Source organism: Vidua chalybeata, chromosome 7 (genome assembly GCF_026979565.1).
Source record: "Vidua chalybeata isolate OUT-0048 chromosome 7, bVidCha1 merged haplotype, whole genome shotgun sequence".
NCBI classification, from domain to species: Eukaryota; Metazoa; Chordata; class Aves; order Passeriformes; family Viduidae; genus Vidua; species Vidua chalybeata.
In genome coordinates this window covers 26,984,454-27,008,247 of record NC_071536.1, presented here as the reverse complement: position 1 = coordinate 27,008,247, position 23,794 = coordinate 26,984,454, and the positions used below count along the sequence as shown (strand labels likewise).

Genomic DNA, 23,794 nt, shown 5'->3' with positions numbered 1-23,794 from the left:
TCATGACTGGAGCAAATGAGATTTAGTCCTCACTGCAAAGCTGTCACCAAAAAGCCTGCAAGCCAGTTTCATTTAGTGAATGGGCAGTACCTTCTCACAGCAGGGACACATTTTATTTTCCATTTAGGATCAGGGACACACACAGGTAAACAGCAGTAATGCACCTCCAGGCTGCTCCATGCCTCAGCTCACTTTAAATAAAGCTACCCCAGGGAGGGGAGGTGGTTTTGAGGTGAAATACAAAATTGAGGAACTGGGATATCTTTATCCTTCTTCATGAAGGTAAGCGCGACATGCAGAACATGATACTCCACCTCCAGCACAGTCTGGGCTGCTCAAGACACGTTTGACATCCCCTGACAAAGATTTAAAGATTATTCAGTATCAAATGTTCACCAGTGTTTTGAACAGCTAAACAATGAATTTTCCCACTGCCTCTCCTGCTAATGATGAGCGAATAAAGAATCCCCTAGGGAATTTCCCTTCATCTGCTCACGAGTGCCACTTCGCTAGTCACATTTATCTGACAAATCTTACAGATGGCTTGGCACGAGCTTGCAACAAGCACACCATCTTTGGAGCTGGGATTGGCCGCCCGAGCCACACGACACTTTCTGTGGCAAACTGGGCAAGCCCACAGCAGAGCCCCATACCAGCTACTGGAGAAATATCCCGAGGAAATTTACAGCTTCACCCAGCACTGTTCCAGCAGAAGACACTGATGATGACATTTTCGACACTGCAGCTACCCTGTGAGGAGTGGAGTCTCTTGGCACAGAAGAATTTTTCTCTGACCCAGACAGAAAGATATCCTGGAAAATTACTCCCATTGAGCCCTTTTCCTGCTGTTTTTGTGCTGAATGCCTTTCTGTTAAAGATGAATTTTCCCTGTTAAAATAATGGGGAAGAGAATATAAAGACCCATCTGCAGACCACATTTTCAGAGAGGTTTTTGTTTGTTTTCCAACATTGTCTGTGAAACACTGGTTGAGTCTTTCGAGCTCTTTCCAGATGTGTACTCTCCTCATGCTATGAAACCAACTCTAATTCTAGTTGGAAAGCTGTTTGACTCAGGCAAATGAATAGCAGGATTTTAAAACAGATACAAATAGTAAAACTAGGGCTTTGTACAATCCCATAGGTACTATAGATGGGACCGTCCAAACACAGATCCTTCTAATCCACCAAGAAAATGCCCTTAAGACCTGTTCAGAGTCAGACTTAAACCCATAAAATCCAGGAAATTCAGAGATAAGCCTGGATATCTGGACTGATATTCTGTCCTCAGTTCACCTTACTGGGTAAATGTTAATGAATGCATTTGTTTATTCCCTACGGTTCTATGCAGGGAATATCAACAATCTGATATTATGGGAGGAGGTGAAATTTTTTCTTCCGTATGTGTGTGTAGGAGTTGCTCAATATAATTTATTCTCTTTCACAATAAAACTATATAGCTCCTCGATCCTTTCAGAACTACACAGGGTCTGTCTTGTAAAGTTTTGGAGAAGACGCCTCAAAGGAAAATCAGTTATTACAGGAAACAGGACTGATTTTCAGTACTCCACAATCTTGCTTTTCCATTCACACTATGTAGGTATTCCAACATAAAAGATCATCCAGATGCATTTCACAGAGGTTCTGAACCCAGACCTTCACAAACATGGGACCAAGTTTAGCAATGACAAATGGAGGAGAACTGGAGCACACAACACCTCTAAGCGCCCTGACCCACATGTGCCTGCTGCAACAACCTGCAGGGCAGAGCTGTCACATCAAGTACAAACAGAAAAATGGCCATACTAGTCCATCTAGCCCAGCATCAAGTCTTCTATAGCTGGCTCCTGGAGCAAGCCAGAAAGCAGCAGAAGCCAGGGAACCACTTATGCTATTTCCCTCACATTTCTGCTAGCCTCCAGCTATTTTCAGATCAAGGTATTTCCTAAGCCAGATGTGGTTTCTAGCTACTTAGTAATCCTCCATGCATTTCTTTACACAAACTTGTCCAGTCATCTTTTGAACTCTAATAAGCTTTTAGCCTCCACAACCACCTTTGGCAGCGAATTCCTTGTGTCCACTACCAGTTGCATAGAGAACATCTCTTTTTGTTTGCTTTAAGCCTGGTTGCTTCTAGTTTCATTTAATGGCTTTAATTGATACACTGCCACAGAATAAACAATCCCTGCCCACCTTCTGACTTGAAGGATTCACTCCTACCCCACCAGCATCTCATCTTCAAGCTGACGAGTTTCAGCCTAATCAAATTTTCCTCACACGGAAGGTTGCGGCAAATACAACTGAAGTATTAGCCAACTATTTTTCTTTGTTTCTGAGCTCCCAATACACACTTTTTACTTCACACTCAGGAAACATTGCCTTTCCCATGTTAGAGGGAGATAGGTGCCAGGTTTGTCATTACTTTTATAGGTAATCTGTATAGTGGCAGATAAGTAGACCAAAATCTCCAGGGCCTATTCTGACACTGGGGAATACAGAGCATTGAGCCTAACTCCCAGTGATTTCACCAGGTATTGGACAAAGTTCACTTAGGATTTTTTTTAATTGTATGTAGCAGTCACTTTGTCAGTGACTGGTACCATGACCAATGCATAATTCAGGTCCTGCTACAGTCACCCTGTGTTTGAGCTCTAGAGGTGCTCTGAGCAATACGAGTCCCAAAATCCTGATGTTCTCAATCCGGAAACTGTGAATTCAGCTTCCAGCAGAATCATTGAATGAAACCCATGGTCACATTACCCACCAAAAGAGCATTGTACATCTTCACTACCATCAGCTGTTTTTCTCTCCCAGTCTCCAAAAGACACAAAATATGAGAGAGTTGAGCCCAAAAAAAAGGTTTCTGCAGGATGAGAAGGCAGATGTGGCAGAGACTTTGTGAAGTCTGCTAAAGGTTTTTCAATTGCCAGTTAATTTGATGTAAAAGATATGCAGATACTATTGTGATGGGCAGCCCTACAAGCCCCTAAGATAAAACTCCCATTTATAACAAAATTCATCCCTGGTAAAAATGGCACTATTCCATTGAAATCAATAAGGTTGCACCTGTGAATGCCAGCTGTGAATTGAGCCCATGGTTCTCAAATGATGTAAAGTGCTTCAGGAGGAAAGATGCTATATTTAGGTGCTGTATTATTGCTATGTAGACATTTTCATAACCCCTAATTATGGGGCTTTTTTTGCAAGCTCTGTAGTATTAACTGGATTGGATAAATATATAATTAGAGAGTGTTTCAACATGCACACTCTTGATGCTAGAAGCTTTATCAGCTCTTTCTTTTCTTCATGATCTGTTTTGCTTTTCTTTTAAAGCTGTTTCTATCAATTATGGCAAGATTTACTCAGAGCCCCAATAAAGGGTCACTGCAGACATCCCAGCAGAATAGAAGAGAGCTACACTTATGTTCCAGAAAGACACCTCCGAGTTGTCATTGTATGACAACATCGCCAGAAGCTAAGCCAATCAGAAAAAAACCCAACCAAAACAACAACAGAACAACAGCAACAAAGAACTTTTCAGAAGTTCCCTGACCCCAAATTGTTTATAGACTAAGCATTTCTACTCCAACAGCTTCAACAGAAGATCTGCTGCCCAAATATTTGCTGGATCTCACTCCACTTTTTTGCCAGTAGACAGAAAGGAAGGACCCAAAGAGGTTCTTCACATTCTGCACAGTGCCAGGGATGCACAAACAGCTTCAAAGATCTATAGACAGGATGTAGATACAGTTGTGTCTAAAAAAGTCACCACCCTAACAAATTAGTAACTTGCCCAACTGGAAAAAGGTAAACTACCTTTTTTACAGGATCTGCTTTGTCAAATTGAAAGATACCATTAACAATTAAAATCCAACTAGTCCCACAGGAGTAAAAAATGAAAACCAACAAAAAAGTAGCACCTGCATTTTCCTTTCTAGGTGCTGAAGAAACCTGCATTACCATTTATTGCAAACCAAAAAGAGGCCTAAACAAACACGCTGCTTGGTTTTCTGATCAGGTATGGCCAATAAAGTGTCAGATTCTTCTAGATGTGTTTATGAAAATTTTCCTCTTGCACCAGCTTATATCCAGTGAGAATTTGAAAAGCTAAATTACAAGTATAAACACTTCAAACCAGATGTTAATAATAGAAAGAATTAAGAACCTTGCTGGAGTGACACAACACGGATGCTGTATTATTAAACAAATGGTTCACAATGGTGTTATGACATGAGTCATAATGCCTGATGCCGTGAACATACTGCAGAAAAGAACAAGAGCTATCACCAGGTACAGAAATGCACAGAGCACCAGGAGCCCAGCTGCTGACTGATCTAAAGCAAGGGCTTTGTCTACAAGCCAACAGGATAAACTCACACCTGGTGCAAATGGGTGCAACTGAACAGAAGCTCATGGAGTAATAGCACCTTCAGCTAAGGCTCTGATATTGTACCAAAAGTACTACAGGCTTTGCTCTGTACAGTCTTGCAGTCTGCCTTTGACTGTAATTGACTGGGGAATTCCAATTTGGTAGGATTTTGAGCCTGCTTTCCACAGGTGTGAATAACTGAATCTGGCCCTACATTAACATCAACAGATTTTTAAACTCAGCAAATCACAGAGCACATCTGAATGTTGTTTTAACATTCAATATCACCTCAAGAAACTCTATCAGAGGCAGCAAACTGGTGACCATCAGCACAAAGACCGGTTTGCAATTCCTTTTGTTGCTTTATCTGCTAACTATGGATTGCAACTGGTGATGCTGAAAAAAAAGATTACTCTAAGAGCTGGCACATCCACAAGCTTAACAGACAAAGGATGGAATCAAATCCTGGAGTGCACTTACAGCATGTGCTCCCCATAATTAAAAGTCTATTTGCGGCATGCAAAGTAGAAAAAGCTTTCATTTAGGGTAGAACTTAAACACAGCATTACTTTCCCTGCTTGATGCAGTAACCCCATTCAAGGGGATACAGTCTGGAAGCAATGTTCTCCAAGATGCACATGTCTAAATTGTCAAAAGGAGGGGAGAAGAAAATGAGAACAAAGTGGAATCCACCCATAAAATGAAATATAGGGCTTGATTCATTGTCACGCACTCTTAACATAGTGATTCAACCACTATGGTGCACAGCTAGCAGAAACAGAGCTGGTTTAAATCCTGCATCTCTGTGCCTATCATGTACTTAATAAGGAACACTCAGCATAGAGACTTAGATGGGTTCCACTCCATCCAAGTGCCACCCAAAAGCCCCCAGTATAGGAAGCACAGCCGAATACAAGGCCTGTGGTCAGGGCACTGTGGTATTCCAGCCCTTTCTCAGCTTTTACACTGGGGACCCCTGGCAGCTGTCCTAAAGGCAGCCTCAAGGTTGCTCCAAACTGTGCTAAAGACCAAACCAGTTTCTGAGCAATTTCAAAACACGAGTTGAGCAAAAGTGGTTTGCTGCACTCTCTTGGATGTGGAGCAGGCTGGAGCAGAGCCACATCTGAGAACAGGCTGCCTCTCTTCAGCCATCACAAGGGCACCTACATACCACATGCTGAATGCAAACCAAGGATGGGGCACACAAGAGGAAAGAAATCTACTCAAAATAGTCAGTACCTACACTGCATTACCTTCAATCTCTCATCAGGATCCCCCAAAATACATTTTATTACAGGGGCATTAGCATGGCAGAAGACAATTTGCTTAGATACAGCCTTTTGTTTCTTGTCTGTGTGTTTACAGGTGAAATGGTGCTCACCCATGCAAACATGCCACCCTGATCAAGCCAAACATACACAATGCATATAAGACATAAATAAATACTTATGAGTCACTGATAACCACCTCATAAATTATATGGTCTTATGAAGTATCACTGCTAATAATAATGCATACAATTGGATACAAAATACACATACACAACTCATTAACACAGATAACATTGTTTGTTTCCTTTCACAAGAGCCTAAAGCCTTAATTTATAAGGTCCTGAATTATTTTTGATAACCTTGAAGTCCTAACAGCTGAGGATCGGTTCCAAAACCTGACTCAAAACCAAGCCATACGAGACCAAATGAGATTACAGAGGATATAGTGAATAGGATATGGCACATGGGGGTCCAAAAGTCCAAGAGCCCAGTCTGCTTCAGCTCACAGGAACCAGATGCAGTATTATTTATAACTCTTTATCCTCAAATGGATACCGCCTTCAGCATCCAACTCTCCTACCTGGCTTCTGCTGCACTGCCCAGGACTGGCTCCCCCATCAGAGGGTGAGGAGCTCGGCTGCAGCTGCAGGACAGCGCAGCTGCTGCAGCTCTTCCCCAGCTCCTTGCAAACTCCTCTGCGGAAATGGGCAAGAGCCACGCTAGCCAACAAAGTGAAGAGGGGTGAGATCAGTCCAGCAGCCTCCTCTCAGGCAAAACCTAAATGCCACTTTGGTGCCACTTGACTGACACAGCCCAAACACAGCGTGTTTGTTTTGCTGACACATAGGTTTAAGTTTGCTCCCCAGCCACATCTTCTTTCCCCTTGGATACAATAGTCATCTTCATAGCACTTATTATAACATATTGCAGCAATAATGTGCAATTATCCTCAAAAACAAAGCAAAAGCTCAAGATAAAAATAACAGGCACTGAGCACACTCACCAGCTGGAGGAAGGCAGTGAGGCAGCACGAGCTGCAGCCCTAAAATGGCTGTGCTGTAGCCTGATTCCAAAGGCCAGACTGCAGAAGAGCACACAGAAAGGTGAACCCTCTCCAAAAGCAGGTCCAAAATGAGAAAGAACAGTAGTACACAAACTCTGTGGAGATGTCCTTAGGTAGAGCAGGGCCTCCCCTGGGGTGTGTGCACTGGTAGCTGGGTTCAATGATTGCATTTGGACCAGGGCAGAACCCCAAATATACAGCACCTGGGAGGGCTGATCTTTTCTGAGGAGAGGTCCATCAGGTGGTTATCAATCATAGCTCCCACCCTTGGGTCTTCCTTGGTCTGACCTAGGGAAATCAAATCGGTTTCCTTCTTACCTGTTTTTCCTGTTTTGCTGGATGTGCTTACTTCGACTTTCATAGACTCATAGAATGGTTTGGTTTGGAAGGGACCTTAAAGATCATTTAGTTCCAACCCCCCTGATACAGGTAGGGACATCTTCCCCTAGACCAGATTGCTCAAAGTCCCATCAACCTGGCTTTGAACACTTCCAGGGATGAGGCGCCCACAACGTCACTGAGCAACCCATTCCAGTGCGTCACCACCCTCACAATAAAGAATTTGTGCCTTACAGCTAATCTGAGCCTATCCTCATCCAGTTTAAAGCCATCACTCCTTAGCTATCACTACATGCCCTTGTAAAAAGTGCCCCTCCAGCTCTCTTGTAGGCCCTTTTAGGCACTGTAATCCTTCTCTTCTGCAGCCTGAACAGCCCCAGTGCTCTCAGTCTGTCCTCACAGGAGACGTGCTCCAGCCCTCTGATAATTTTTGTGACCCTCCTCAGGACTCTTCCAACAAGTCCATGTCCTTCTTATGCTGGGGGCCCCAGAGTTGGGTGCAGACTCCAGGTAGGGTCTCACCAGAGTGGAGTACAGGGGCAGAATAACCTCCCTCTGTCCCCAACAGATACAGCAGAACCCTCTACTTCCAAGCCTTCACAGCAATGTGGCCTGAAAGCAAATTATAGAAGAGGAGGGGAACAAAACAGTTTCAATGACCAAAAAGTGGGAGTATATGAATTTAATAAAATATTAGTTTAAAATTCTCAACAGCAGATCACAAAGACAGTAGATCTGATCAAGTATAAAAAAACTGTACACATATCTCAGGGCTCTGATGGCTTCAAGATCTCTCAGGTCATATGGGGTGTGTGTGTGTGTGTGTGTGTGTGTGTGTGTGTGTGTGTAAAAGTTTGATGTCTCTGCTTTGTACAGGGAAGGCTGGTTAGAGCTGCACACATTCCAGGAGGGCCTCTGTTGAATAGAATTGGCCAAATCAGATTAAAAGTGCAGTATCTATGGTGAAGGCTGCAAGCTGCCTGTTCAGAGATTCCACTGATGTGAACCAGAAGTTCCTTGCATGTGGTCAGGCCCTAAATTTGATACTGGAATTTAAAAACAAATTAAGATTCCCATGTAATATTGACTGCTTTTTTTTTTTTTTCCTTTTTTTTTTTCCCAGAGTAAAAGATTTTACAGCATGGAATGCTATATGCAGTGGTTACATGAGTCCAAGTAATTGTACCAATTATATAATTTGATATAATTGCACTAATTACATAAACACATAATAATGAAATATAAGTTATTCCAAGAGCTAAACTGGAAGAACATTAAAGAACCTAAATCTGCTCCCACTTATTCTAGTACAAATCAGAAACAATTCCCTTGAAATCAATGAAGTTACACAAATAAAATTGGCCCCTACTGTTACAAGCAGGTATGTAAATCCAGCTTTTAGTTCAAGGTTACTGACTAGGCAAGCAAATGAAAGCTACTGGGACATTTTTTACTGATGCAGATTGCTAATTCCTGGCCAAATTCCAGTGTATGTAGGGAGATTCATGACAAAGTTAGATGTCTTCTACTCTTGTTCTGATCTGTCACCCAGCATGTGTGGGTTTTGCTAAAACTTTTAGCTGCTGATTCTAAAGGAAAAATTACTTCTTTTAGAAATACTGAGAACTGAGAATGAGCTGGGCCCAATCAGGAATTCCAGAAAACCAGATTCAGGTGTGTCTTTACTCATATTGGTGCTAGCCTGAATTACATCTGCAGACTTTAGGGGAGTTACTGTAGACTGACATCAGCATTAACTGAAACAGACTCCCCTCTTAGACAGAAATTTGTATTTCTGATCTGTTTTGCAAAATGTTTCCCACCCTTCCCAGTAGAAACCTCTCCATACAAAAATTATCCTTATAAAGGATGTGTTCAGTGAGGGGTTTCCCTATTCTCTGGTGGCAGGGCAAGTGCAGCAATTAATTTTCAGCTGCTGAGTTCATCTCACAAGTGGCAAAGCAAAGAAGGTGAGAGCTGGCAATTTCGGAGCAGGTGTCTATTATGTGTGGAAATACGTGATGTATGCAGAGTTAATCCGACAAGTGCTCTGTTGCATCACATCGTGACAGTCACCCACAGTTCACACCATCCTCATTAACAGCAGTGCCAGGTCCGGGATGGGGTTTTGCCTGTGTTAGAATATTTTAAAGGGTGAAGATTCTCCACCTCCAGAGATTGATTCTGTCACATGATAGAAGACACTGATTTAGCATTTACAGAATTGAGTTCAAAGCCTATCAAAAACAAGAGAGAGTCACCAAGTCACCTTTGGGTGGGGGGGGGGTATGGATATGACCCAGCTGGTTTTTGAGGTAGAGTACCTAACCTGGCATAAAGCAATGAAACTGGATGCTCAGTTTTATAAGGATGGGAATGACAGATGGGAACACCCCAAAATTTTTGAAAAGCAGCCATCAGGCTTGGCCATCTCATTTTTCATTTTGCTCGATTTCAAAAGTGCAGGAGGTGGAAGCTGCACAAAGCAGAATTCCTGCACTCCCCTGTAAAAAGCTGGCAAGAGCAGTAGCTTTATGGCATTTCTGAAAAATCAAGCCCAAACTGTCATAGATTGGTCCCACAAAATTAAAGATGATTTTGTTTCATTTTAGCCTCAGAAGTCTGTGTAACAGGTTGCTGTCAGCACCAGGATACAAGAACACCTCACTGTCTGTAGAATGCCCAAAGCAGCAAGTGACTCCATGCTGCAGAAATCTCCAAGCATGTTCAGTTCACATCGATTTCTAGAGTCTCACACAAAATAAAAGGACCTGGGAGCCTGGACTATGATCCAGCTCTTCCCACTCCCAGATGTTGCCCCTTACACTATCCTGATATTCATGCTATTCCTTGCGTTTCTGTTTCTGTCCCATAAACACCGTGACTCTAGCTACAAACTGGGGAGCAGAGAAGGCAGGGACAGGGGAAGAAACCTGGGAAAGACTTTTATACCTAGAACAGAGGTGCTTTTTGATGGCCTGTGTGAAATAGTTCAGGATCCCAAGCTCACTTGTGGGTTTGCAGACGGATACAGAGCACAGTTCCTGCCCCTCGCTCCTGGCCAGCCCAAGCTCGAAGCATCCTGGCTGCCAGCAGTTCCCTGTTCCCAGGGCTGCAGGTCCAAACCCCTTGCCGAGACACCCTGGTCTCCTCCTGAGCACAGGATTCCCAGTGTCCAGGGTAGGGTTTGGCTTTGACCCCAGGAACCAAACTCTTTCAATTAACAACAAAACCTAACCGGAGCTACCTCCAGGGCCTTGCATTTCAGTGGGCAAGATTTCTTAATATATCCCATTTTTTAAAGGGCTGCCCAGTCTTATTTATAACGATGGTGTCATATTAGGGCAAACATGTCTTCAGAGTGAAAGTGGGGGGGTACTGGCCACTGATTTCAAGGGGAATTTATTAAACTTATCAGTAGCCTAGCTGACCCATGGAACAAAAACCAGAGAGAAGGCTGCCGAGAGGTGGAGCAGCAACAGTGAGTGGTTAGTGGCTTTGACAATCAATGTGCAGCTCGAGGTGGTGAGAAAGCTGTGAGATATTCAAAAAATTTGATCTGGAGGACAAAGTTCTGAGAAGCAGATTGTTGACACAGTCACAGCAAATTACTCTTCCAGGTCTCCCATTTAAACCCAGTGCGTGGCTGTGAGGAGAGCTGGGCAGAGCTACACCTGAATGTGAATTGTAACTAGAACCCATCATTAGTTGCATGATCTCGCTTCTTCAACACTTTTCAGGTTTCAGGGTCAGATGTAACATTTGCTAAGTCAACAGAGGTCCTTCTGTCAGCTTCAGCTGGCATTTGCTCAGGTCTCCAGGAAGAAGAATTTATCTGTGAAAATCAGGTAAATCAATATCTGGATGTATGTGCAGCTGAGAATACTTGAGTATTTCTCAACATTTTTGAGGGCTTGTTAGTAAAAGGGAGATATTTTATTAAAAAGAAAAAAAAAAAAACTTTCTCTTAGTGTCAGCTAGTTTTGGAAAAAAAAAAAAAATTAATCAAACTTACTTTACTATTGGTCCTTTATTCCTGGAAGTGCTTTCCACTTTTTTTTTTTTTTTTTTTTTTTTTTTACGTCTTCTAAGCAGTCAGGGAGTGACCCAGAGAAGAAGTTACATTCTTACACAGCAGGTGAACCAGGAACTTGCTGTAAATGACCTGCAGGTATGCGGAACAGCGCCGTTCCTGCGCCCAGAGCCCCTGCACTGCTGCAGAGAGAAAGAAGCAGATGCTTACATGTATAGACAGCAATAAAACTGGAGTGTAACATTTTTAGGATCGCAGCTGAGCTCTCAGACAAGGCTTTCTGCAATGACTAATACGACTACAGTCTAATGCGACAGTTCACCGTCTGCAGCCTATTCAGTCCTGAAAGTAAGCAAGTTCCTCCAGATGTTACACACTGAAAAAAAAAAAAAAGCACATCCAGTTTTCAATCTTTTTTATTTATTTAAACTGTACACAAATGTAAAATACTTCAACAGCAAATCTAAGTGAAAATTGTTTGGTTTAAATTATTATGGAACAGAACCTAAAAGGAACTTTATTAAATAAACATAAAAATTGGATTTAAAGGATGCACATATTGTAATGTATTCTACAATAGTCACTTTTTTTTCACTCTACATTCCATGTGCGTATGGTATAGAAAAGACACTGAATAGAACAAACAGAATCCATTTTGTACCCTGAAACAATTGGTAGGCCTCGTGAGGGATTGCTCAGTATGACTACATGATATATGATGGCTTTGCCATCTCATAAAAATTATAACTAATATGTTGGCCTCTTTGGTTCCAAAATTTCTGTATAATACATTTAACTGTATTCATTTTTTGCTGCTATAAAAATAACATTTTTTTTCAAATGGCAGTTTTTGACTAATCATGCAACTAAATCAGTGCAAACATTAAAAGCAATCATTCGCTTTAAAAAAGAAGCAAAAGATTTAATTTCAAGTATAAAAAAATATAAAAAAGTCATATCATAAGTCCAGTTTTGTCTAGTATGGGTCAACACTTTAAATTGCATAGCTCATGCGGCACCTGTTTACCTAGATAGTGAGCAAAGATAAGTGCACTATCAAGTACCACTTTTCAAGGCATTGAAATTTGCAAGTGCTATTATACGTGCATTCAAGCAGTTTGCAAGTGCTATGCTGTATCATTATTTTCTGATCTTTATGGCCATCCTTGACACCTCCTGGTAAGGAAATTGAAAGCACTCTCCTCTCTCCTCCTTTCCAAGACTTGTAAAAATGTTCCTCGCCTGTTATTAAATGCACTGCATTTCCCAGAACGTCTCCACTCTGTCACTCCTCTTTAGGGTTCATTGGTTTAGCCATGGTGGCCATTGCTTGTTTGCTCATCCCCCACGTGACGTAGCCTTGCCGAGTCCCCCACTGAAGAACACAGATTGCAACTTTTGACTTTTTGTTCTTTGCACAGTGAGAGATGCCAACAGTCAACACGGTCCAGATATGGTATCGATTCCCTTTTCCAAGACACGGCGGGTGTAGCCAGCCATGGGTTGCTAGTGGGCAGTAAAAGCATCAGATCACGCCAGCCCAGCTTGTGACTCTGCAACGGCCAGGTGTTAGAAATACAGCAGTTTCTTACATGTCTGCCCCCTCTTCTCTCTCTCTCTCTCTCCCCCCGATGGAACCACAGGATTCCTTGCTGGAAGTGCTGTAGCAAGAAGTGGGTATCTGTGATGTTTATGCTTAGATAAATTTAAATTAAGAGGAAGTGATCGCCTCCCAAGCCAGGTGTCCTGCAGCTTCCTGTTAGACCTAAGAGGTGACAGTCGACTTTTTTTTTTCTTTTTTGTTTTTTTTTAGTTTTCTAAGTTTGGTCATTTTGACACCTGCTTGCAAGAATACGTTGTGTTCTCACAGTCTGTGCTTTTGCCTGAGCAAAGGGAGCTCATTTCGGTCTGGCTTCGCCGGCAGGCGGGGAAACAGCTGCTCAGCCGTTCACTCGTACTGGCAGGCATTTAGGTCCATCGTCACTGGTCACTGACTTTCTGTGCTCATGTCCCTTTCCCGAGCTGCCTCGTGTGTGTGTGTGTCTGTGTGTCTGAGCGCGTGTTTGTGTGCGTGCCCACATTTCATGTGTGTGTGTGTGTGTCTTTAAGATATTTCATAGCATTAACTTATAAGTGATAGAATATATAAGTGTCCATGATCCACAAACTGCCACTGTCCTGACACCAAAGTGAAATGATTCTTTTTTTCTTTTTTTTTTTTTTTTGTCAAACTTTTCCACAGTGACTTTCCAACACTGATGCCTGGATACACAGTGAAACTTCCTCCAACACCATCTTGTACGGGAATGTTTCTCTCTCTCCCCCTCTCTCTCTCTCTCCCCCCCCAAAACACACCTTAAATCAAGCACAACCACATTCTTCCACAATCATATTGGGAACGTCCCTTTTCACAATGTTGTATTCATCATCAAAGTACAGCATTGACATTGTGCTAAGTTTGGTTGGAATGCAACAGGAGTTCACGGTGCCCGGGTTCAGCCCCCGCATTCGGTACTGATTCACGACAGCGGTGTGAAAGGAGGAAGCCGACCCCGGGACACCGGCCAAGTAGGCCGGGCAGCTCCCTTCACAGTAATTCCCATAGTAACCTGATGGTGCTATGATCCAGTCATTCCACCCAATGAGTCTAAAGTCAATGTAAAACTGTTGCCTGCAACATAGATTGGTCCTGCCATCGCACTCCAGGCCTCTTTTCCGGATCCTGTGTTTGTTATCAGCGAGGCGGGCTTGCACCACTAAAAAAGGCCGGTGGGATTCCTCCCCGGGGTCCACATAAATTGGCAGCACTGAATACTCTTCACAGCCCTCACATTGAACATCCAAGTTCAGTCTCCTTTCTCCTCTCTCAAACAGAGCCTGGATCGCCTCTGTCATGGGAAAAGTGTGCCAACCACTTCTTTTGAGATCAACTTTCTTTTCAACCACATTCCACTTGTTGCTAGTGTCCGGGTCTTGGAAATAGACTTTGACTCTTACTTTTCGCCTGCTGCCTTTCTCTAAGACATATGGAAGCAGCTTCAAGTAAAGCCACAGGCTGGCTTGAACGACAAACAAGTTCTGGTTCCCTTCATTTGAGATGAAGAAATAGAGGCGGACTCTAGATGAGGCCAGATCGTCTGCAAGATAAGGAGAGATCAGCAAGATTAAGTCAAAAAGGAAATGTTAGCTTGTGTGCCATTCTGGATTCAGGGACAACACTAGAGCACAGCAGATTGAGCGAACAGTGACAGGGCTGTGCCAGTCAGACGGCATGCACTGCATCAGATATCCCCAATTTGCAATTAGAATTAATTGAAAAGGGGACTTCTCACAGCAGCCTTCAACATCGGGCTGTAGTCGGATGTGGCAGATCCACAGACATCAGTAAGAGTTTTCCCGAATATATGTTTTTTCCAAAAAGCCAGATTTAAAGATGCTACAGCAGCACCTTGAAAAAGACCGGCACTAGGACTAGATTCTGCTATATCATCAGTTTAAGAATAGTTTTAACTTTCAGCTACCTGCCAATTCTCATGGGGAGAGCTCTTTCAATAACCACTAAAACACCAATGCCAAACCAGGGATTTTGTTTCGATTTGCACATATTCTCCTTGCGGTTTAAAGGAGAGGATTCATGAGACAGAATGGAAAATATTTCAGTAATGTCCCTGCTTGTCCAACAGATCAAGCTAACCCTCACTTAGTCTGGTAGAGTATCAGCTATTATTAATCATTGCAATCTCTGCCTTTTCTCCCCAGAACGATGAGCTCCCATACGAGGCAAGGCAATGAAGCGGTTGTTCCCGCTGTAAATGCCGTTATTGGCTGTTCTCAATACGCTTTTCAGCAACACCAGAATTAAAGGAGAGAAATTGTCACAGAAAACCAAATGTCACCAAATGTCTGACATAACCCCTTATTTGTAAACAGAAGAGCCTGCTGCATGAAACATTTCAGAAATACCAGCGGCCTTCCTGCAATTTTGTAATGTAAGTCCTAACTAAATTTGACGTAGGTGATAAATGTGCCGGCCTTTATGGCGGAGACCGTAATTCTGGTTCCTGAATCAAAGCATCCCAATCGCTATTTAAAATTATTGCTGGAAAGGCATTTTCTCATCTGCCCTTATCGGTTTTGCTGCCGTCTGTACAGAGCTAAATGTAGATTTTTTTTCTGCCTTTTCCTTCCCTAAGAATCTTTAGCATTTTTGTCAATCTCTGAATGGGATTTTTTGCGTAGTCGGTGTCTTCATTTGTTACCCTAGATGCCTTTCAAATGTGCCTCCAGAGCCCATTCAGTACCTTGTAATAGTTCAGTGACAAAAATTTTCACTGTGTTTGTCTACGTTTTACATAAAGTCAATTTTGGAAGTGTTACAAAAGACAGCGATTGACTGAATACCAAATGGAAGTACAAGCCCACCCCCAATCTCCCAACAACATCCTATTAAAAAATAATAACCCCCAAAATGTACACTAAGAAAGCCTTTCGCATGTTAGTAAATACACAACTTTTTCGTAAACTGTGGTGACAGTGACAGAAAAAGAACAGTACGGTGCTGCTGCACCGATCCACATCACTTGTGTTGTGTGAGATTGTGTGCACTCATAAATTTTGTATGTGAATATAACAAGCATATGCATAATGCAACAGATCCCATAGATACTGTAAATGTATATGCCTTTGGTAAGTGGGAGGGTAGATAAAGAAGATGAGTGGGCAGCATACAGGATAGAAAGAGATTTATTTTGTGGACAAATGATATATAGATGCCACAAGAAGATAGAGAGAGGAAAATGAAACGAGCGATAGAGTGATGAAGGAAAGGAGAGATGGGCAGATAGACAGGAGAGAGGTAATTCGCAGAGTGATGGTGTTCCAGCCAGATGTGCAAAGTTCACAGGGACAGTGGTTAAACTACTGGAAAGCTGTGCTGAAGGGATTCGGTGACACATAACTGCAATGGCTGGACAGGACTGAGATGGCTGGTACCGTGGGGATGGAGGGCAGTTAGTAAACGGACTGACAGAGAGGAAACAGACACACTTGGTAGGACACTACACGCAATGGACAAACAGACAAGGCCAATACTGCAAAAGAAAGCTAAATAAATGGGAAACAAACGGAAAGAGAGGATGGGCAAATGCAAGCCTCAACAGATGCAGGCAGTGAACCAGATGAATGTGCAGGGCAGACAGACAAGGCAAGGGATGCGAGAGATGGAGCGGGACAGGCAGAGGAGGGACAGTGGGACACGCAGGGACAGAGACAAGCCCCGGTGCTGCTCGAAGGACCGCCAGAGGGGAGCCGGGGGCACAGAGGCTGCGGAGGGATGGAGGGACAAGAGAGGGGAGTTGCAAGGCACAGCCTGGGGAGAATCCCGGGCACAGGGGCACAAGCAGGAGAATGGGAAAGCGCGGGCAGGGCCAGAGCGAGACGGTGCGGGGCAGAGGGGAGAGCGAATGAGGCGAAGGACAAGCGGGTGAGCTGGGCGGCCAGGTGCCTGTACCAGGCAGAAGGACAGGCGGGAGGACAAGCAGGGTGCGCAGGGGGCCAGGCAAGGGCAGCCGAGGAACTGCTACGGGTCAGGCAGGCGGAAAGAGAAGGTGGGCAGGAGGACGGGCAGGGCGAGAGGGAAGACTGACAGAGGTCAAGCAGGGGGACTGTCAGGGGTCGAGCAGGGGGAATGACAGACGGGGCGAGGCAGGACAGGCGGGGAGCGCGGCAGGGCAGGGGCCGCGGCGGGTCGGGCAGAGGGGCGCGGGCGGCGGGGGCGCGCGGCCGGGCGGCGCCCACCTGTCTCGGCGAAGCTGATGATCTCGGAGACCGGGTCGTGGGCCGGGGGCCCGGCGCTCGCCTGCCCGTCCAGGCTGGGGATCTCCACGCGGCCGTCCTCCCGCACCTTGCCGGCGTGCAGCTTGCGCAGCGCCGTGACCATGGCCGCCTTGGGCACGGCGTGCGTGATGTTGGGCCGGTCCCGCATCTGCAGCCGGCTCAGGATGTGCCTCTTCACCGCCTCCAGGAAATCCCCGTCCACCTTGCCCGGCTCCTCGGGCCGCCGGAAGCCGCAGGAGGTGCATGTGTCCTGCGGGGAGCCGCCGGCGGGGGCCGGCGGGGTCGGGGTGGCCGCGGCGCCCAGCAGGAGCAGCCCGCAGGCCAGCAGCGCGGCCAGCACCCCCCGGCGAGCCGCCCCGTCCATGGCGGAGGAGCGGGGGGCCGAGCTGGGGGCCGCCCCGGAGCGCCGCAGGGAGCCCGTCTGCAGGCAGCGCCGCTCCGAGCGCTCCGCGGCGCGGAGGGGGCGGTGGCAGCCAAGCTGGGGGGCCGCAACCGCTCCGCGCAGGGGGGGAGCCGCGGCGGAGGGAGGGGGCGCCCGGGGAAGCGGCGTGTGCCGCCGGGGAGGCGGAGGGGGGAGGCTGCACGCGCAGGCACCGAGGGCGAAGTTGGCGGCGGGGGGGGAACAGGCTTGGCGTGCACGGAGAGAGCCCGGCTCCACGGGGGAGGGGGACGGCAGCAGGTGAGGGGGTGGCTGCGGAGCCCGGGGAGGAGGGAGGGGGAGCGGGGAGCGAGCCGGAGGTGCGAGGGTATCCGGGGAGCAGGGGAGAGGCGGCGCCGCTCTGCCCCGGTGCCCCGCGTCGCTTCAGAGGGGCATCCCCGGGCGCAGTCGCTCGTGGTCCATCGCTCGCTTCGGCAGGTCCGGGCGGGCCGCGGAGAGGAGCTCTCTAGTCCAGCGTCATTGAGGGGGGTCAGGGAGATAAACGAAGCAGATTTATATACAATCCAATTTATAGCCTGGAAGGAGGGGGGGGGGAGAAATGCCACTTGTACCCCCCCGCCCACTCCGCCCCCGCAAGACAATCCGTGGGTGCAGGTCTCTGAGCAGGTCGGCTCCGCGCCGCTCGGTTGTCCCCCTTCAGCGCCCGCTGCTTCTCAACGTGCCATCAAAGTTGACCCGGAGCATAGCTGGGAAGGGAGCCGGGGGCGACGGGCAGGGGGTGCGCGGCTGGCAGCTCCACTGTTGCGAGTCTTCTCCCCCCACCGTCCCGCTTATTATTAGCGAGATGCTTTTATTTTCAAAGCAGCGCGGAGGGTCCGGAGTCCGGCGCGGATGCGGTGGCGGCACCCAGGGACCCCCGCCGCGGGCAGGGCACCGCACGCTGCGCGACGCGGAGCGGAGAAGCGGCGCGATCCCGGCGATCCCAGGAGAAGCTGCACGGATCCACTCGGTCAGACCAGCTCTTCGGCTCGCTCCCTCGCTTGCTCTTTTAAACAATATCTCCCTTGTTGGTGGTTTGGGTTTTATTATTATTATTGTTATTATTATTTTAAGTGTGATTTTTGTTGTTGTTGCTGCTGCTGCTGCTGCTCCAGTTAATCTGTCTCCCTCTGCGTCTTTTTGATCTTTCGCTCGCCTTGTGCTGGCTTGAACGCTGTGTTTTGTTTTGTTTGGGGTTTTTTTGTTTTGTTTGGCTTTTTGGTTTTTGTTTTTGTTTTTTGTTTTTCTTTTTTTACGCGTCTGATGTTCCCTCTCGGATCCGCAGTGAAAGGTCTCGGGGAAGCTGCTTGCTCCTCGTTTATCTTCTCTGATCTCCTCCTGCTAATTTTTCCCCCCTGCAAAATCACGACATTGTGGCACTTTCTACTGAAACTTTTATACATGAGTTAAAACCACGTGGGAACTCCAACCTATAACAGAGACGCCATGGGTTCCTCACTATTTAGGAGATTAAGTTAAGTCTTTTGCCCCCTGGGCTATTACAGTAACTTCCTGATGTGGAAATATTAACTATGCTGTTTCTTTAACTCCCCCCGTCCCCTCCCTCCCTCCCGGTTCCTGCAAACACACCCACCACACACCGGCTCCCGTCCCTGTCCCGTCGTCCGGCAGGACGGACGGACGGACCCCGAGCGGATGCAGCTCTGGCCCCACTCCCGCCCCGGCCGGGAGATGGATGCCCCCTTCTTCCCCTCCCCCGGTGCTCCTTGCCTTTTAAGCACTTGAAAGAAGAAGTCATTAGAAAGTTTACCGTCGGTTGGCTTTGCGACGGGGCGGGTTTCTGTTTGTTTGTTTGAATGGGCCGGGTAGCCGGGGCGGGTGCCGGGGACTGTGTGTGTTTTCCGTGGGGCAGGAGGGACGCGGAGCCTGTCGGAGGCAGCAAGGGGAGGGGGACCGGGGCGGCGGCCGAGGGGAGCCGGGAGGGGAAATAACGGGACCGCTGCACTCCCGCAGCCGTGGCAGGGAGCCGGCAGCAGAGCCGGCCCTGCCCGCGCCCGGGGACCGGGTTTTCTGCGCGCCTTCGCGAGGCAGCGCTTTGGCGGGGGGTGGGGGGGGAGCGGGCACCGAGGCAAAGGCGATGGCTGTGACACCCCTCGCAGGGGTCAGGAGAGATTCCCACCCGGCTCCCGCCAGAAGTCCTGCTCGAGGACCAGCGGCCAGGGACAGGGGCCGAGGGGGCGTGGGGAGAAGCCCGGCGCACATCCGCGGCCGCGGCAGCACCGAGGCGTCGCCGCCGAGGCGTCACCGCGGCCGCTCCGCGCCCCGGCCGGGCCGGGCCCCCCGCGGGGTCGCGCTCACCTGCGCGGGGTCCGCGCGCGCCGCCGCCGTCACGGGGGAAGCCTGGGCCGAGGGCGCCCCCTCTGGGCCGCGCGGGGAAGCGGCGGCGGGGCCGGGCGGGGTCACCGGGGAAGCGGCACCGGGGCAGCGGGACGGGGACAGCGGGACGGGGACAGCCGGCATCCCCTGCCAGCCCTCCGACGCACGGGAGGACCCGGCCGTGGGGGGCGCTGGGGAGGTTTCCGCGGGCCGGGCCGGGGTGTCAGGTCCCGCAGAGGCGAGGGGCCGAGGCTGGGGCTGGGCAGCGGGCGGTGCGCGCTGGAGCCGGAGCTCTGCGCTGGGCGAAGGAGCACCTTAAGCTGAGCCTCCTACTCGGCCAGCGGGACTGCCGGCCCTTCTAATCGCATCTACTTTTTTTTTAAATAGCAAAGAAAATCTACCTTCAGGAGTGAAGACAACTCTCAAGACCGTCATCTTTTTCACCGAGACAGATGGTGCTTTTCAAGGGCAGATGCAGGACACACAAATTTAAAGCATGACAGCAAAGAAGTCCCTTCTGCTCGTTTCATTTTGTAGAAGAAGAAAATAATAAAACTTCTCATTGATCCCTGGACTGCACTCGAGTGAGAGCTGTTAGCTGTCACTAATACAAGCAACTCGGGAGTGTGAAGAGGGTCAAGTGGAGGATCAGCTCATTACTGTGATTTAAGAATGGAGAGGACAAATGCTATTCTCATCCTAAATATTTTCTTTCTTGTTCTGTACTGCAAAAGGAAAGACATTCAATGTGTGCTTCAAAGTCACATTGCAATCCCAATCTAATTGTTCATGTTGGGTTTAATATAAACAAAATCTAATTGCATATACAGCTTTGTAAATCCTCAGCATCACTGGAGCTACCCTGATGAGAGATCAGAATTAGGTACAGTATTTCCTCCCTGCCAGTAACAGGTTTTGAATGGAAAGCCTAGAATGTAAAAAAAGAAATAATGCTAAAAATCCAATCACTCTGACATCCTGTGAGCTAATAAGAGCACGTGAATGCAACAAGCTTAGTACTTCACAGTAATTAATTTGACAGCAAAGAGCTAACAAGAAAACAACAGGCAGAGCAGTGATGACTGGTTCATAGAGGTCACTGTCAAACAAGAAATAGGTGCAAACACAGTCCGTCTCCCTTTGGAAAAAAACTATTTCATTGCCCCAGTGAAAATGAAATGCCAAAGAGGGAAAATATAATGGATTTGATGGAGATAACAAATCTGGCAAGGTACTTCTAGCAGTAAAACAAGGTAGAGGTTTTCTTTTTTACATATGGGGATTTTTAATCATCCCTGTTACTCATTGTAGTGGCATGTTTTGGTTTTTGCTTCCCCCCCCCCCCCCCCTTTCTCAGTTAGCCAAAGCCATTTTGCATATTCAAATATTGGGAAGACTTATCTTCTCTCACAATTACTAACAAACTAATACTCTAATAACCTCTATTGTTATTTAAAGCGTGTCCAACACAGCATTCTGGAGGCAGTTCTCACACAATGGACTTTCTCTGGCTTCCTCCTAGAGAAGAACTTAATCAAACCTCAGATGCTTTCAGGCAGAAGAGCCTTCGGGAAGAGCAAACAGGGTTAACAGAAAGAAATGTGCCATCTGATTTCTAATCTTGCTCAGGGAGCATGGCCTATTGATTGAGCCATAAAGCTCTGTTAATTTTAAGATTTCCTCAGCTTTCAGTTCTTTCCCTTGGGCATAAACTTGTTGCTTACACATAGTGGCTGAAGTATCAGGGAAAGGGTAGCTTCACGTTCCCTGACTCTGCTCTCTTCCCCTCCTCCCCTCTATTCTATTTGTTCTGAGCTCATCTGCGTGAGGATACATTTTCACACACACCTTCTCAAAGCGGCTGCTATTCATCTGATTCAGGGTCATGCTTTTCCATACATTAAATGCAGGGGAAAACTGGGAAGGAAATGGCTGGGATTTGTGCTTGACGGGCAAGCACACGATTAGCCGGGGAGCCCTACTGTGAGAAAGTACAGCGTCGGAGGGTATTTTCTGTAGAATCATCAAGTCTCATGACTGGAATCTGATGCCTATAAAAAGCTACTAGTATAATGAAAACAGTATAAACTGAGATCCTCAGGCAGTGTAAGGCGGCATGTTCCCGAGACATCCGACTGCTACAGAATCACGGAACAGGCCAGGTTGGAAGGCACCACCCGTGGGGTCATCTGATCCTACCTCCCTGCTCAAACAGGGTCTTCCTAGATACAACTCTTTCTTCCTTTATAACCTAGATATTTGCTTATGCACATTTTTCTCAGGAGTAAGGATGCAGAAGTCACTCTTGGAGAGGCCAGTCAGTGCAGCCCTGAGCTAGAAACTAAGCAGGAGGCAATGGCACAAGGAAGCTCCCTCAGTGCTCTGTGTTTCTACCATGCCCTCAGTGGGACCATGAACAACTTAACATTAGCAAAGGATCTAGCCCTTCACCTTTAGCTAAAGCACCTTTTATGCACTTAAACCATTAATAATATCTATTAGGTAACCTTACTAATCCCTTTGAGGTAGGATTTTCTCTGCTGTACTGATGGCTGAACTGAATAAAAGCTTCACATATGAGAGGCCTGGTTTGCACTAGAAATGCTTGTCCTTTGATAACCAGCAAATACAAGTTTTACTAGCACAAGCATCTTTTTCTGCAAGCGTTTCCCAAATAAAATAGGCTATACTGGCAAAAGCACTTTTTTTTTTTGCTCATATAGCTGCATCTATATGGGGGATTTTTGCACGTAGTGAAACGCAATCTGTTTTAAATGGCACTTCAGAAGAGCATTGCTATCCCACAGAAGTTTCAAGGCTAGACCTTGAAGTGTATACTTCTGCCTCATATCTGAAAGAGCATATTACAAAGTGGCCATTGTCATCTTGCAGGAAATACAGAGAAACTGAGACACACGGATACAGTGGTAGGCTGGGAGTGCTGTGCTCTATCTGGAATTTGTGTTCACTACATTCTTTAGCTTCACATGAAATTATGTATCCGTAATCAGACTCATTCCTCACTACACAAAATTACTACTTGAACAAGTGTGGCAAAGACTCTGGATGTTTCAAAAGCAGCATAATTCTGTATAAAAGTCCTATTGAAAATCAGGTAGGTAAATGGCATTCTGAATGACATAGACGTTTTCTGAACTGTCAAAGGTAGACCTAACTCATTAAAAAATAAAAACACTAAGAGTTAATCTGGCTTCTTCACTCCTGCCCATGCTTCTTTAATTGAATACTGATTGTTAACAGAGATTTGTTCTCTAAAAGAAAGGGTAATACTCTGAACAGCACTTGGAAGAAGAGGGGTTTAGCAGACAGAAACAAAAGACCTGATCAAACTGGGAACACTTAATCTAAAGCAGGTACAACGAGAATCTGAAAGATGAGTCACAAAGAAATATAGTAGAGCCCTCAACCGGTTTTGAAGAGCACCTATTGAATGCCAGCTTTCAGCACAAGTGTCAGGCAGGATGGGGGACATGGGGGAGACAGCAGGACAGGGTGGCAGGGATATACTCACAGCCTCAGCCTCCTGCTCCCACTGCACCTGCTTTGGCGTGGCTGGAGTCCTGCTCCCCTCACCTCAGCTACCTGCCTGTGCTTCATGGGCAATGTGTTGACTGATTGATCCTCTTCAATGACCCCTCCATGCTCTGGAAAGGTTTGCAGCCGAGCCCCAGGTTCACTGTGGGGAATGAAGTGTGGCTGAATCTTGTGCCCGTGGTGCAGTGCAGCCAGGTCCCTGCCTCAGGCAGGTCTCCGCACACAGCCGTGTCCCTTTGCCAAAAGGGCTGACTTCAGGGATCTGCTCCAATCTCCAGAGTAAAGGGACCAAACACCATTGGGTGGATATCCCGTGTGATATTCAAGAGCTATCCTCTGCTTGTTGATGGCCCAGAGTGTTCTTGTTTTCCTTGCACAGTCTGTCCTCTGCAGTCCAAAGCCGTAGCCTTATAACCAGGCAGTGACTTCCTCTGAAGTTACTTGTATTGACCTAAATAGGTTGGGGCGGGTGAGGACACACAGAGAACATGAAAAAGCTGTGCTGGTTGCCCAACAAAGAAGTGTCTGCTTTGTGGTGAGCACTTTTAACATATAAGCACTTTTAACATACTGTAAA

The 23,794-nt window shown here is 46.7% G+C and overlaps 3 protein-coding genes across 4 annotated transcripts; 1 reads left to right on the top strand and 2 right to left on the bottom strand.

Annotated features, from left to right (window-relative positions):
• Positions 1 to 11,472: 11,472 nt before the first annotated feature.
• INHBB (inhibin subunit beta B) lies at positions 11,473 to 17,271 on the bottom strand. Its single transcript, XM_053948173.1, has 2 exons — positions 16,869 to 17,271; positions 11,473 to 14,209 (listed from the first exon to the last, which is right to left on the bottom strand). The coding sequence occupies exons 1-2, from the start codon at positions 17,269 to 17,271 to the stop codon at positions 13,434 to 13,436; spliced, it is 1,179 nt and encodes a 392-aa protein (XP_053804148.1). The 3' UTR covers positions 11,473 to 13,433.
• Positions 17,247 to 20,485, top strand: LOC128790953 (multifunctional esterase-like). Of its 2 annotated transcripts, none has more exons than XM_053948175.1 (3): positions 17,247 to 17,586; positions 18,152 to 18,295; positions 20,050 to 20,485. In XM_053948175.1, exons 1-3 carry the CDS (start codon positions 17,270 to 17,272, stop codon positions 20,153 to 20,155), a joined length of 567 nt encoding a protein of 188 aa, XP_053804150.1. In that variant the 5' UTR covers positions 17,247 to 17,269; the 3' UTR covers positions 20,156 to 20,485. The 2 variants fall into 2 exon arrangements, with proteins under 2 accessions (XP_053804150.1, XP_053804149.1); XM_053948174.1 differs by having other exon boundaries at positions 18,149 to 18,295.
• LOC128790954 (uncharacterized) lies at positions 18,206 to 19,610 on the bottom strand. The gene is made up of 2 exons (XM_053948176.1): positions 19,097 to 19,610; positions 18,206 to 18,680 (listed from the first exon to the last, which is right to left on the bottom strand). The coding sequence occupies exons 1-2, from the start codon at positions 19,546 to 19,548 to the stop codon at positions 18,644 to 18,646; spliced, it is 489 nt and encodes a 162-aa protein (XP_053804151.1). The 5' UTR covers positions 19,549 to 19,610; the 3' UTR covers positions 18,206 to 18,643.
• Positions 20,486 to 23,794: the final 3,309 nt, after the last annotated feature.

Bases quoted from the DNA above. Each gene is read 5' to 3' on its own strand.
- LOC128790953 (XM_053948174.1), top strand. From the start codon at position 17,270: ATGGCGGAGGAGCGGGGGGCCGAGCTGGGGGCCGCCCCGGAGCGCCGC. The intron at 17,587-18,148 runs GTGAGGGGGTGG...TTATTTTCAAAG, and splicing joins GGGGAGGGGGACGGCAGCAG to CAGCGCGGAGGGTCCGGAGT. The intron at 18,296-20,049 runs GTCAGACCAGCT...TTTTTTAAATAG, and splicing joins AAGCTGCACGGATCCACTCG to CAAAGAAAATCTACCTTCAG.
- LOC128790954 (XM_053948176.1), bottom strand. From the start codon at position 19,548: ATGTGCGCCGGGCTTCTCCCCACGCCCCCTCGGCCCCTGTCCCTGGCC. The intron at 18,681-19,096 runs GTAAACTTTCTA...GTGATTTTGCAG, and splicing joins CGTCGCAAAGCCAACCGACG to GGGGGAAAAATTAGCAGGAG.
- INHBB (XM_053948173.1), bottom strand. From the start codon at position 17,271: ATGGACGGGGCGGCTCGCCGGGGGGTGCTGGCCGCGCTGCTGGCCTGC. The intron at 14,210-16,868 runs GTGGGCGCCGCC...CTTATCTTGCAG, and splicing joins CATCAGCTTCGCCGAGACAG to ACGATCTGGCCTCATCTAGA.